At 39.1% G+C, this 14,424-nt stretch overlaps 1 protein-coding gene across 1 annotated transcript in view; it reads left to right on the top strand.

Moving 5' to 3' along the window:
* DCC (DCC netrin 1 receptor) overlaps window positions 1–2,924 on the top strand; it is a 538,543-nt gene extending 535,619 nt beyond the window's left edge. Inside the window, 1 exon segment of the mRNA XM_011362349.2 lies at window positions 2,530–2,924. Within this exon segment, the coding sequence (XP_011360651.1) occupies window positions 2,530–2,619 (90 nt within the window). The 3' untranslated portion in view covers window positions 2,620–2,924.
* The last annotated feature ends 11,500 nt before the right edge of the window (window positions 2,925–14,424 follow it).

The following is a 14,424-nucleotide window of genomic DNA, read 5'->3' as shown; positions in this document are numbered from 1 at the left end:
AAAAAAAATCTAAATTTTAAGGGGACAAACAATTCTTCCAAAAATATACTGTGAAAGAGATTTTATTAAAAAGTTGCCTAAAGCCAGCAATTCTGAAAATCTAGAGTGCTTCTGAATATAATACAAGAGAAAACATTTGAAAGAAGTCTAAGGAACTAACATATCAGATACCTTGAAACATAGAGGACTGGAAGGAAGAAAAGAAGATGGTAAAAAACATAAGAATCATCTCATTTGTACAATAATTTTTTTCTCTATTTTATTGTTTTCAGTAAAATGTTTTAACTACATGGAAGCCATGAGTGAATGGTTTGTGTGTGGATGTTTGACAGAAGTATGTTATATTATTAACAGGCTTTTTGTATATTTTTAAAAGATTCAAGTTTATAAGACTCTAATGTAATACTTTGTCAGGGTATAGCTATTTACCGCAATATTTGTTTAGTCTCAGAGTTATTAGCCATACCTCAAATCAGATCAAACTCCTAAATTTATATATCTCATCTCATAAGGAATCATATCAAGTGGCCCATTTTTACATCTAAGGTTGATTCTAAAGAGTGACAGCCAAAGGTATAATATGAAGAGCAGTAAGAGTATACATTCAAGGAAATACAGAAATGGCAAAAATAATCTGTATCAGCAGTAACCTATAGAAATATAATGTGAACCATGGGTGTAATTTAAAAATTTTAAGGAGTCACAATAAAAAGATATAAAAATAAATAGGTGAGGTTAATTTTAATATCTTTCAAGTAACCCAATATTTCCAAAACATTATCATTTTAACATGTAATTTATATTTTAAAAATTGTCAGTAAAACATTTCACATTTTTTGTACTAAGTGTTCAGAATATGGTGTGTATTTTATAACACATCTCAATCCAGACTATCTACATTTCAGAAATCCAATAGCTACATGTGGCTAGCAGTTGCTGTATTGGGCAATGAGATTGAGATAATTCATGAACAGCCATCCAGACATCTAAGACAGCATTTCAGAAGGAAGTTAGCAATTAATCACCTCACTTTAACCTCCTTTGTCACATATAGACCACTCTTTTGAACCAAATTGGCTGCTTTTCAATCCCCATTAAGCTCTGAAGATGCATAGTAAATGTTTAATACCATGGCTTTGAGTTGCTTCTTTAGTGGTTAGAGTGGCTTTGTGGCGATCCTCTCATACAGTCTCCCCCAGTGTTTTCATGTATTTATTTGGCAGCATTCAGTAGACACTCTGACTATGGTACTAATGCTTCCTGGCCTACACAGAGCTAGAAATCATGACTCAGGCCTCAGTTTAGTTCACTAACTTAACCAAACAAATGACCTAACCAAGAATAATCAAGTATGGCAGTTCTGCATTAGTCAAAACAAAGGGTATATTGAGAAAGGAAAACAAAAAAACTAACAATTATTCGGCAATTACTACTCGCCAACACTGCCTTGCTGAATCCTCCCAGGTTCCAGTGAGGGAAGCTTGCTATTCTCATGACAAATAAGGAGACAGGCTTGAGAAAACCAAGTATATAGAAGAACTGGGATTTATATGAACACCACAGCCCCACAGCCTTGTTTCCCCCAAATGAACGACCATCAGAACTACCTGGGAAGCTTTAAAGAGAGAGAGAAAGAGAGAGAGAGAGAGAGAGAGAGAGTTTCTAATTCTTTGTAGACATGCTCAATCAGAATCCCCGAGACTAGGGACCAGAGGATCTATGATAAATAATAATGCCATGTTCCTTATTACATGGTTCTAGTAGCTCACAGCAAGTGAGAGTTATAGAGAACCATGGTCACTAAAATTTTGCAGTTCAACCTCTTCATTTAATACACCAGTCAGATTTTGCCATAAGTTACCTTTACAACCATTCATAGAGCCAGCTCTGGTTTGAGGTGAGAATTTTGTATCCCCACATGAACTGGAGTCATAACCCTCATTTGTCAAGGCAAAGCCGATCAAGTCCCCCAAAAGAAAAAAAAAAAAAACGGTGCCTTGGTTAGGTTCCAGAGAAAAGACACCTGGTGATGTAAATTCTGTTCCTATCTTCAGGGGCGACCAATGGAAAGGAAAAGGGCCTAACATATTGAATGTGTACTGTGTCGGGACACAGCGATTAGCATTAAACATGCCGCAGGGTGCTCAGAATAGCTTATGAAATAGATATTATTATCAACATTTTATAGCTGAGAACTGTATATCCAGAGAGGTTCACTAACTTGTCTAAGACCACACAGCTAGTGATTGATAGAACTCGATTCGAAACAAGATTTTTTTTTTTTGACTCTTAAAGCTTTTCCCTCGTCACAAGGATGAAGTTGGTGAAACAGTATGCAGTCATTCATCGCGCTTCTTTTGTTACCAGCACCCTCATTCGATGATTATCTTCTGAGACCTGCCCCTGGCTATGGGCCACTGTGTCATGCTTGAGAATAATGAGTAAACCAACTGGACGTGGCTCTGTCTTCGTAAAAGGACCGTGTCAGTATTCACCTGCACTAACTCTTTGCTCTCGTTTTCTCCATAGGTGTATGAACAGGATGATTTGAGTGAACAAATGGCAAGTTTGGAAGGGCTAATGAAGCAACTGAATGCCATCACAGGCTCGGCCTTTTAACGTGTATTGCCGAATCGATGAGGTGAATTTTCCGGGAACTTCGCAGCATACCAATTACCCATTAACAGCACACCTGTGTCCAAGAACTCTACCCAGTGTACAGGCCAACCGTCAGGACTGTTCCGTCCTGGAAGATCCTGAAGCAGCTCAGAAGGAATAAGCATCCCTTCTTTCATAGGCATCAGGAATTTAAAAATGATGACTATGGGGTCCTTAAACAAAAGCAGACATGTCTCCCCTGAGATGTCGAAGTTGAAGCTGCTGGAATAGTCCTGGGTCTTCACCACTGCAGCGATGACTCTGTCGTAATGAATGCTTTTGTTTTCCTTCATTGAGGCCCATCATTCTCTTATGTGTACATCTAGTCTTACAAAATGCAAGTGCATTATTTAAGCCTGTACCATGCCATGGCAAACCAGTGCGAGCTCACTATTTTGTTTTCAATTTTAAAATACAAAGCACCCATGGGAATTCTCTCAGTACATAGCACTAAAAGGTTGGATGGTTTCCTGACAGCACAAAAAGTAAATAAGTAAACAAACAAAAGGCAGCAAACACGTATGTTTTGTAACTCAGTCATTCATCTTGCCCAAGTGCTGGATATTAGCAAGTGGTTGTAAAATTCACCCATCTTTGCAAGTACGTATTTGTAAATTCACCCTTGGTTAACATTTATGTCCGGAGAACTAGAACATAAAAATTTGCAACTGCTGGCACCCTGCCAGCAGCAGTCCATTTCCTGAAAGAGGATACAATATGCAGTCTTCTCAGACACATGGTAATTATGTGCTTAAGCTTGTAATAGGACACTTTTCAATTTGGGTGGCTTTTGTGCCATACCACACTGTGATGACATTTCAAAGCTTCACTAAGGCCGTCTTCCTCAGGAGTCTGACTGGAAGACTTCCCTACTCTCCTCGTCCCTCCCTGAGTTCTCCTTGGCAGCCAACCTTGGGCAAGATGGCCAGTTCCACACATAGCATGGCCTCCTGACCAACAGGGTCCTCTTCTCCAACAGGGTCCTCACTGACTTAGAGTGAGCAGTATTGGTAAGTGGCAACCACCAGGCTCTGTCATCAAGGAAAACTTCTATCCCCTCACCGTCTCCCGCTCCCCAGCCTGCCCATAGCCACAGAGAAGCAGAGGGGAAGAAGCCACTTGAAACTTCCGTCACATAACTCCAGTGGCTACTTTTCAAAACTGTACCTTCACTGGGAGCTAGAATTTTACACTTATATTGCCATGTTTATCTACAGCTTGGAACTAGGTGAAATTAAGAACCTTTTGAGCGCACCCTTTTCGTTTCTGAATTTTCAGCTGCATTTGGAGTTATTCCCTGTTTATGCAGCTGAATCGCCAAAAGAGAGCTAGTTTGCATATTTATCAGTTAGACGACTTGAAAACCCAATAAGAGGGTTTCAGCTGAATTATTCCTTTCAGCTCTGCCTTTGATTTCAAGCTTGAGTAGGTCATAATTTTAAAAGAGCATGGAAGGGATAGGATCTTTACAACCTAATAGCTCCTTTTATTAGGTGGGTAATTAAATATGAATCCCTGAATGAAATATTTTGAGCAAAATGGCACTGTAACAGAAGTAATAATTCAGATTATTTTTTTACAGTTTTATGTCGGGAAGGAAATCTGATGTCAAAGAGAGGGCTTGTTCAAATTGTTCATTAGAAAGTCTGGTCCGTTTGTGAAATGTTCCTTCAACAAGAGTGCTTGTCAGTTTACTAAGATTCTCTTGAAGTCCTTCTGAAGAGCTATGTGACGTTATTCTTGGGGCAGAATACTCTTGTTTGACATCTGGGCACTTAGGTAGACAGCCCTACGCTGACCTGGAACAAGGCATTACACAACATAACATTGAATGTTGCAGAAGGAATTCATTCCTTCAGAAAAGAAAATGTTCATTAGGCCGCTCTTACCTTCTCAAGGTCCTAGAATGGCTTCCCCTTTCTAATACTCACAAACAATGAACATTTTCCAAAGGCATCTGACACCCACAGAAGGTCATCCTGAGTTTGGAACAGGCTGCAAATCTCAGACTTCAGGGGTTGAGTCGCATCTTCAGTCCAATGACTGTATCTGGACAATCAAGAGAACTAGTATTTTCACAAAATTCTAGATTCTTCTAGTCAAAGTCAATGACTTAGGAAATAACATTTTTAAAAAATATGTGAAAATACTCATTGTTTTCAGCGGGAGGTATTTTTTGCTGTGTGCTATTGAAACTCTTCATTAAACAAATAGAATGGTTTATTTTAGTAATTGGCAATGCTAATAAGTCTTAGCTCCATGTAGAGAATGTGAAGAAGGATCCATTTAAAATTCTTCTCTCAAGAGAAGAATTACCCAATGATTTTACCCAATGATTTTAATATGCAATGACTTTACCCAGTGATTTTAATATGCAATGACTTTACCACGGCTTCTACACAACTCCATTCCCCACTCTCTCAAACAGTTCACACGTGTGTACAACTGCCTTACCACGTTTATAGGTAACTTTGTAATTTCCTAGTCTCTGATCTCCCGACAAGAAGAAATCTGTAAATACTGCAAGATGGTCTCGATTTTGCTCGTACTCCGAGTCTAGCTCATAACATACAGGGCTCTTAAAGCTCATAAATCTCTCTGACGCCCATGGGGCGATGCCTGCCAGCCAACCAGCAGTGCTGCCTCCAGGACCCATTTCTCCCTGAAAAAGAAGAAAATAAAACTTGGCAAGGTGTGTTCAGCATGCACTGTGCTGAACTGTCAAACAAGAGCCGCCTCTTGAAAAAAAAAATGATATTTTCCTTTTGTATTTCATACAGATAAGAAAGCTATTTTCTTTCCTCTAGAAATTTCTGCCTTTGTTAAAATCATAAGAATAGAGATAACTCAAAATGCATAGAGTATATTTGGATGATGCTCTAGCCAAAAGTTAAATATTTCTTACTGATTCACATTCAATAAGAAACCAGTTTATAGCTACCTCTAAGTAAAACAGAGTTATAAGCTTCTAGAATATTTAAATAATGGAACTTCACATTTGGGTATTATAAAGTACATGTTCAATTGAACAATCTGAAAAAAAACACAAAAAACAAACATATCAAGCCAGAGATGTAAGAGGTGAATTTATTAAGGCTTCCTGTCAGGGGTTGGATATAACAATATTCTCTTCAAAATAAGGGTTGTTCGAAATGACATTTATGTTCAGTCCTCTGCCTTGAGGAGCTTAGTGTGTCATTCCAGAAAATATTGAGAAACTGTAAAGTTTGGCACTCACTGGCTTTCCCAATAAAGAATCTCCAAGTACAGGTCTTTCTGGAAGCCTTCATAGTCTGTGCTTCAAGATGGTTTCTCATTTTTATCCACCCTTTTGATTCACCTGTGTGTCTCACATATAGCAACTGGACTGTAATTTCGACACACACACACAAAAAAATTCACCTCTAAAGAGATTATCTTACCATTTTTAGATAAAATTGGTGTGTTTATAGAAAACAGAATCATCTGAACTTTAAAATAGATGTGGCACAAGGTTGCTTTTCTTCCCTCAAGCAGTTTACTTCATGCACCTGCAGGCCACCCTGAACACAGAAGTTAGGATCCTAGCCTGTTCATTACCACGTACACAACCCAGAGCCCACAACATTCTAGAGCTGCAGAAGCAGTCACACACTCACATTTACACTCCCTCTCATTTCAATCACTTTCAAAGAAACGTTTTTCTAATAGTTTGTATTTCTTTAGTAACTTTTGGAAATCACTTTAGCAGTATGCAGAAAAGCTTTTCACCTTATTCCAATCTTTTAAATTGGATATTTTGGAAAATCACACATAGATGTTTTTTAGAACATTCCATTCCATTGAAAAATAGGCACTCCCATGTCTCAATGTAACTTACTATCCAAATACCTGCTTCCAAAAGGTACTGATTCTGAAAAAGAAATGCCTGAGTATTTCCTGGTCAGAGAGGTTAAATCAGAGACCAAATACCACGTCTATGTCAGCAAATGAATTATTACTTCCGCACTGTCCCCTGCCACCATTGGATAACGCTCACTTGGCAGACTTCTGGTTGCACTCCGAAGGATTTCTTCTCCTGCTCTCAGTAGAGAGCCTTTGTACATTGTCATCCTATGATTTTTGGTTGGAGAGCAACAGCAAAACCCTACAAGATGTCCTAAACACAGACGCATGGGCCAAGGGATCTCACTGTGTGCTGAAAGTGTGTATTTTCAGATGCAAGAAAGGAATGTTAGGAAGGAGGAGAAATGCTGTTTTTTATTATTGTAGGGTAAACCTGACAATTCTGAACTTTGTGAATTGTCAGCTTGATTGGGGGCTGGGTGGGTGGGGATGGGGCGTACTTTTTATAAGTAATATTTAATTTATTCTTTAGAGTGGCTTCTTTTGGGATAATTTATGATTAAATGGGAGATCTGGTTGGGAATCTAGATACGGCTGTTAAAGCTGCAGTGTTCCATGTCTCAGAGGGACCAGTTTGGAAATGAATTGTCCACTGCTGAGTATGAGGATGCAGCCAGGCAAAGCCTCCACTGAAGCTCCATCGTCACCGCCTTCTCCCTTTCCAGGGTCATTCAAACAGGACAACACCAAACCTAAAATATTCTGATAGCATTTTGCAGATCAATGCTACTCATTCACTCAAAGGGCTTTGCAATTCAAGCAAATTGTTAGTGTGCTAGTAGTAGGTTTATTTGGTAGAAATGGGTATACTACAGCTTTAACTAGCCTTAGTGGAAAAAGAAAATTTTTGTTGCTACAAAACACCTTTTTTAAAATAAAAGGTATTTTGAGCCTACAAAGAGTTTCTTTAAATTGTCAGACTCTAGCATCGTTAACCAAATTAGACTAGTGATTGCAATATTTAAGTGTAAATCTTGTTCTATGAGAAAGGAAACTTGCTTCCCGTTTAAAACAATGACTGTTTCTACACGATCTTGTATACTACTACATGAGGAAAAGGGGGTTTTGTAATCACTGTAGAACAGTCTCATATTCATTTTTTATAGAAATGTTATTCCAATGGTGCATTTTTTTGTTTAATAAATAAAGTTTTGATACAAAGTTTCTTCTTTGTGTTATTTATATTAAATGGCTGACAAAATCACCCAACCCTTACACTCGCCTGTGTATTCTTATCCTTAGGATATATATTGCCTTTTATTTGATATCTGTGGCAGAGGCTGTCCATACTCTGCCATATCCTTTTGGATCCTTATACTGTTTTTATGCACATGTTAGATATGCTTCCACCCCTACAGTCAATACCCATGCCTTTTTGTTGGAGGGCTGCCTCAGGCTGCAAGAACATGCTTTGCTCACATGCATAAGAGCTGGAAATGCCTGATCACACCTTCCTTACTCATAGCTGATGAAAACTTGAGCCCCTTTGCCCCTGACTGAGACAACTCAGAAGTGTAACCCAACTTCCTTCCGGAGTTCTCCTGCATGACTGAGCCAAAGCGACTCTCTGAGGAAAGATACTGCTCCACAATGTTGCCCCTTAGATATTGCACCTGTTTGGCTCACCTCCCTTCTCTGTCCCTCTTTCTCCATTCCCCTAATGATTTCTCCTGGGAGCACTTCATAACAAATCAGTTTTACACAAATATTCATGTCAGGTTATGTTTTGGGAGAATTAACCCAAGACAAGACCTTTAATCTTTATTCCCATTTCAATGCACCAACACCAAGTAAATGTAGTACTCTCTCTAGCCTCTGGACACTGCATTCTTACAGTGTCAACAGCAGAACATGGGGACACATATGAATTGAACAATATATTACTACAATCATTGAGAGATTAAGTTGGGCATTTAACCCACTCTTTAAGAAAAAGTCACATATTAATAAAAAGCGTTATTAACTTTTGGTCAAGGAGAGAATTCTTAAGTAAGTTATTGCTTGAAGGCAATGCATCACAGATGATAAGACAGGTGAGGCTTTAAAAGTCATCTAGCTTTTCCATCAATGCTTTTCCATCAATTCCATCTAGAGAAAAAAATCGTGTTTAAGATTTCCAAGGACCTAGAGATATTGAAATCCTTGTGCAGTGGTACTGGGAATGTAAACTAGTGCAGCCACCATAGAAAATAATGTGGTGATTCCTCAAAAAATTACCATTTAATCCCATAATTCCATTTTTAGGCACATACCCAAAAGAATTAAAAGCAGGGACTTGAAGAGATATTTGGACATCCATGTTCATAGCAGTATGATTCACAATAACCAAAAGGTGAAAGTAACCCAAGTATTCATCAACAGGTGAATGCATAAACAAAATATGGTACATATACACAATGGAATGTTATTCAGCCTTAAAAAGGAAGGGCATTCTGACACATGCTACAACATGGATGAAACTTGAGGACATTATGCTAAGTGAAACAAGCCCATCACAAAAGAACAAATAGTGGGATGATGCCATTCTATGAGGTACCTAGAGTAGTCAAATTGGTAGAGACAAAGCAGAATGGCAGAGACTTCTGATCAAGATGAGGAGTAGGTAAATGCCGTCCTTGCCTCTTCCCATGATCACATCAAAATTACAACTAAATTATAGAACAACCACCCTTGAGAATCACCTGAAGACTAGCTGAACAGACAACTATAACTAAGAATGTAAAGAAGCAGCCACATCTAGACTGGTGAGAGGGGCGGAGATGCAAAACAGGCTGGCCCCACTCCTGCATGTGGCGGTTAAGAATTGGGAGGGATATATCAGCTGCGGAAGTCCCCCATTGAGGAGTGAGGGGTCCCAGCCCCACACCAGGCTCCCTAGCCTGGATCACCAGTGCTGGGAAGAGGAGACCCCACCTCACTTCGCTGTGAAAATTAGTGTGGATTCCATTCAGGTGAGATAGAGCGCTGATGAGTCCCAGGTGTTTCTCTTACCCGAGCACTGACTTACTCGCTGACAGACTCACTTGCTCTGAGCTCCAGCACTGGAGCAGCAGCTTGAAAAGCACCAGGGACATATGGGAGGAACTGAATTGTTTGGCTCTAGGGCGAGGGTCTCAGAGGCAGCTCTCTCCAGGATTAAAAATGCTGGCAGGCATCATCACTCCTTTGTTGAGCCCTCACCCCATGGAGCCAGCAGGGGGTCACCATTGTTCCTTTGTTGAGCCCTCCCCCAACAGAGCTGGCAGATGGTGCCATTGTTCCTTTGCTGAGCCCTTCTTCCATTTATCCTGCAGGCCCAAGAGGACACCAAATCTGAGCCTCCATCAAACTCACCCCTCGCTGGTGATTCCCTGAGAACCTGTCCCACCCAACTTGCACACAAGCCAGAATCTCTTTCAGCAGCTGTCCCTCACAAGCGGCTGGCCTGAGCCCACTTTGTGGACTTCCCTAAAATCTCTGAAGGGACCACAAACCCAAACAAGCAGCAGCTGGCCTTGGTGATCCCTACGCTTCTTGCTAAGCAGCCCCCAGCCTGGAACTAGTGGCAGCTGACCTGGGATCACAGCAGAGCCTCTCCCAGGTGCCTCCAGCCCAGGTATCCTGAACCTGCATCAGAGCCTCTCATAAGAGGCCTCAGAACCAACACACCCAGTGGCCGGCTTCTGAACACACCAGAGCCCCCCACACAATTAGTGCTACCAATGACACACCCAAAGAGTGGATTCAGCAGGCATCATAACCCACTATAGTGAATCCTACTCTGTGAGATTAGCTCCAACACAACAGCTCATCCACTGTAGTCAAAGACAGTCCTAAAGCCAGTCAGCCTGGGGGTCAGCACACCCACTGACATGCAATGGCAATCAAGGCTCGACTACAAGAGGAAGGCACACACAGCCCACATAAGGGACACCCCTGGAGCAACCAGCTCAGGTGACCAGGGAGACTGTGCCACTGGGCCTCATAGGATATCTACTACATAAGGCCACTCTACTAAGTTTGAGAGATGTAGCAGATCTAACTAATAGTAGAAAAAACACAGAGAGGCAGCCAAAATGAGAAGACAAAGACATATGTCCCAAACGAAAGATCAAAACGAAGCTTCAGAAAAAGGACTAACCAAAATGGAGACAAGAGTCTGCCAGACACAGTGTTTAAAACACTCGTTATAAGGATGCTCGATGATCACAGTGAGAACTTCAACAAAGAGACAGAACACATGAAAATGAAAACAGGAAACACTTTTTAAAAAGTCAAATGAAGAAGACAATAACTGAAATAAAGACTACATTAGAAGAAATCATCAGGAGGTTAGATAAAATAGAGGATCAAATCAGCAATTTGGAAGATAAGGTAGCAGGAAATAACCAATCAGAAGAAGAAAAAAAAAATCCAAAAAATGCGTATAGTTTAAGGGACCTCTGGAACAATATCAATCATACAAACATTCGCATCAGGGGGGTACCAGAAGAAAAAGAGGCCAAGCAAGGAATTGAAAACTAATTTGAAGAAACAGTGACAGAAAACTTCCCTAACCAGGCAAAGGAAATAGACATACAAGCCCAGGAAGTGCAGAGAGTCTCAAACAAGATGAACCCAAAGAGGCCCCCACCAAAACATGTAATAATTAAAATGTCAAAGGTTAAAGACAAAGAGAGAATCTTAAAAGTGGCAAAAGAAAAACAGTTTGTTACCTAGAAAGGAGCTGTCATAAGACTTTCAGCTGATTTCTCAACAGAAACTTTGCAGGCCAGAAGGGATTGGCATGAAATAGTCAAAGTGATGAAAAGCAAAGACCAAGATTATTCTACCATGCAAAGCTATCGTTTAGAATAAAAAAAAGACATAAAGAACTTCCCAGACAAATAAAGCTAAAGAAATTCGTCACCACCAAACCAGTATTACAGGAAATGTTAAGGGAACTTCTTTAAAAAGAAGAAATGATCAAAAATATGAATAATAAAATGGCAATTACTACATACCTATCCACAATTACTTTAAATGGAAGTGGATTCAATGCTTCAATCAAAAGACACTGATGAGAAAATGAGAACCTTACAAATGAGAGCCTCACTTTAGACTGAAAGACACGCATGGACTGAAAGCAAAGGGATGGAAAAAGCTATTTTATGAAAACAGAAACAACAAAAAAAGCTGGAGTGTCACGTCTTATGCCAGACAAAATAGACTTTAAAACAAAGGCTATGACAAGAGACAAGGAAGAACCCAGGAATTTCATTTCTGGATATTTATCCAAAAACCCAAATGTGTAATTCGAAAAAATATATCCATCCTTATGTTCATTGCAACATTATAATAGCCAAGATATGGAAGGAACCTAATTGTCTATTGATAAATGGATGAATAAAGAAGTGAGAGATTATTTATATATATATACACACACACACACACACACACACACACACACACACACCACATGCACATACACACAATGGAATATTACTCAGTCATTAAAAAAAAGAATAAAATGTTGCCATCTGCAAAAACCTGGATGAACCTAGAGGGTATTATGCTATGTGAAATAAGTTGGACAGAGAAAGACAAATACCATATGATTTTACATGTATGTTAAATCTAAAAAATGAAATAAATGAACAAACAAAACAGAAACAAACAGATACAGGGAACATTTTCATGGTTGCCAGATGGGAGGGATGTTGGGGGAATGGATGAAAGGGTTAAGAAGTACAAATTCGTAGTTACAAAATAGTCGCAAGGGTGTATGAAGTACAGCATAGGGAATATAGTGAATAATATTGTAATAACCATGTATAGTGTCAGGCGGGTACTAGACTTAATGGGGCAATCACTTTTTAAGTTATATAGAAGTCTAATCAGTATGTTATACACTTGAAACTAATGTAATATTGAATGTCAATGCTAATGGAAAACAGTTTTTTAATTTTAAAAAAGTAAGATATAGAGAGGGGAACGTCTCTTGAGACAATGGTTCTCAGCCTTGGCTACACATTAAAATCATACATCATTTAAAATACTGAAACCCAACTCTCATTGCAAAGTCATTAATCACTGGAGGTGGGTTAATGGTTTTAAATAACCAAGGTGATTCTAACGTGCAGATAAGATTTTTTAAAAATCAGAGAGAGGTGCAGTCTAATTCCCCACCCTATGTATCTGGGGGTGTTAGTGACAGCTTCGACAAATGGCATATGACAGAAATGACTCTGTCTGGCTTCCGAGGCTGGTTCGTAAAAGGCCATATGGTCTTGCTCACTAGAACATTCACTGTCGCAACCCTGGGCTATCATGGAAGAAGTCTGACAATGCTGAGGCTGCCAAGTGTAGCACATAGTGAGGCCACATGCAGGCCCTCAGGTTGGCAATCCCAGTTACGGAGTTATCCCAGCCCAGAAGTCAGACAGGTGAGTGCGTGGAACTCTGGATGATTCCAGCTCCAGCCATCAAGTCATCACCAGCCTTCAGTTCTTCCCAGCTCAGATGCCAGACATCATAGAGATAAGACAAATCATTCTCACTCTACCTGAAATCCCGGCCCATGTTATCTGCAAGCAGAATAAATTTGTTATTTTAAACTGCTAAAAAAAAAAAAGTTTATTCTATCATTAAACTTCCTCATTTTTTTTCATTGATACTTTTTTCTAAACATCCTTTGCATCCTCTCAGGTTGGTCATCCACATTGCTGCTCCTATTTTTTGCAAAGTTAAATGCACTTGCATTTTAATTTTCTTGCAATTCTTCCTTTTCCTACCCATCTCCTTTATCATTTCGTTATGTTGTCTTTTTATCCCATTCTGTTCTTCCTTCATTATAGTACAATTCTCTTTCATACAGTCGATATTACTTTATACATTTTTAAATGCCAGTTTTCTATAAAAGAACCTCCTTCTGGTTTTGTAAAAGAATTATCCTATAAGCCTGTTATGTCTCAATACTTTAGCCTATTCTTATCTTTAAAGTATTTTTAATTTATTTTTTTTACTCTGAAATGGAAGATCTACTCAAATCATTGTGTGTCAACCTCGTGCTTTTGAATTGCCTGTAGCTCCATTTCATGATCCCCCGTGTTCTGACTTTTTCCTCAGACACAGCTAGTTAGTTACCCTACACAGATCCCATTAAAGTTTCCACTATCTATTGGCTTTCATTTAGTGTACCTCTGCTGAATTGATAGAGTGTCTTCCCTTCCCTCTGTCTGGCTCTCTGATTGCCAAGTTCAGTATATGAAAAAGAACAAAGCTCAAGAATGAATATAGTGGAGAGAGAGATTAGAGAGAGGAATACATCTGATGCTTTTTGAGGCAGACAGAGTGATGCTAGCCTGGATTTTTGGTTAGTATAAACTTTGTACTGGTGAACTGAAGATAATTTTGCATAAGATCACTGGCGATATAGCAAGGATGGGCCATTTATTGTGCTTTCTTGAAGTTTTATTGGCCTTATAGCTAATGAAAAAATTGTTTTTCTGGATTCTGCAGAGCGGTGCTGCTTTACAGTAAAAATGTCTTCTTTTTCTTCGCTTTTTTCTATCCTCCACCTTCTAATATATTTTTTTCTGAGTCCATAGATATAATTACGGGAAATCAAGATAAACTGTTAGGGGTAGCTTTCCAGATGCTGTGGTAATTGTTGAATCCTAGATATTTTTTAAAGCACCTAAGTTTTATCCTAGTTTTTATTTACTTAAGTCTAAGCTTAACATTTTTCATTTACCAATTTCTTATTTCCATATTGCCATATTCTTTTTCCTTTCATTTGTAACTAATCTCTCTCCTCTGCCTTAACTTTAGGAACTCATAATATGATACAATAAATACTAAGGCAATTATACCAGAGATAATCCAAATGTTCTCATTAGCAGTTCAAAAGATTTCTTGAAA

Source organism: Pteropus vampyrus, unplaced genomic scaffold, assembly GCF_000151845.1.
Source record: "Pteropus vampyrus isolate Shadow unplaced genomic scaffold, Pvam_2.0 Scaffold3, whole genome shotgun sequence".
NCBI lineage: Eukaryota > Metazoa > Chordata > Mammalia > Chiroptera > Pteropodidae > Pteropus > Pteropus vampyrus.
This window is presented reverse-complemented; position numbering and strand designations above follow the sequence as displayed.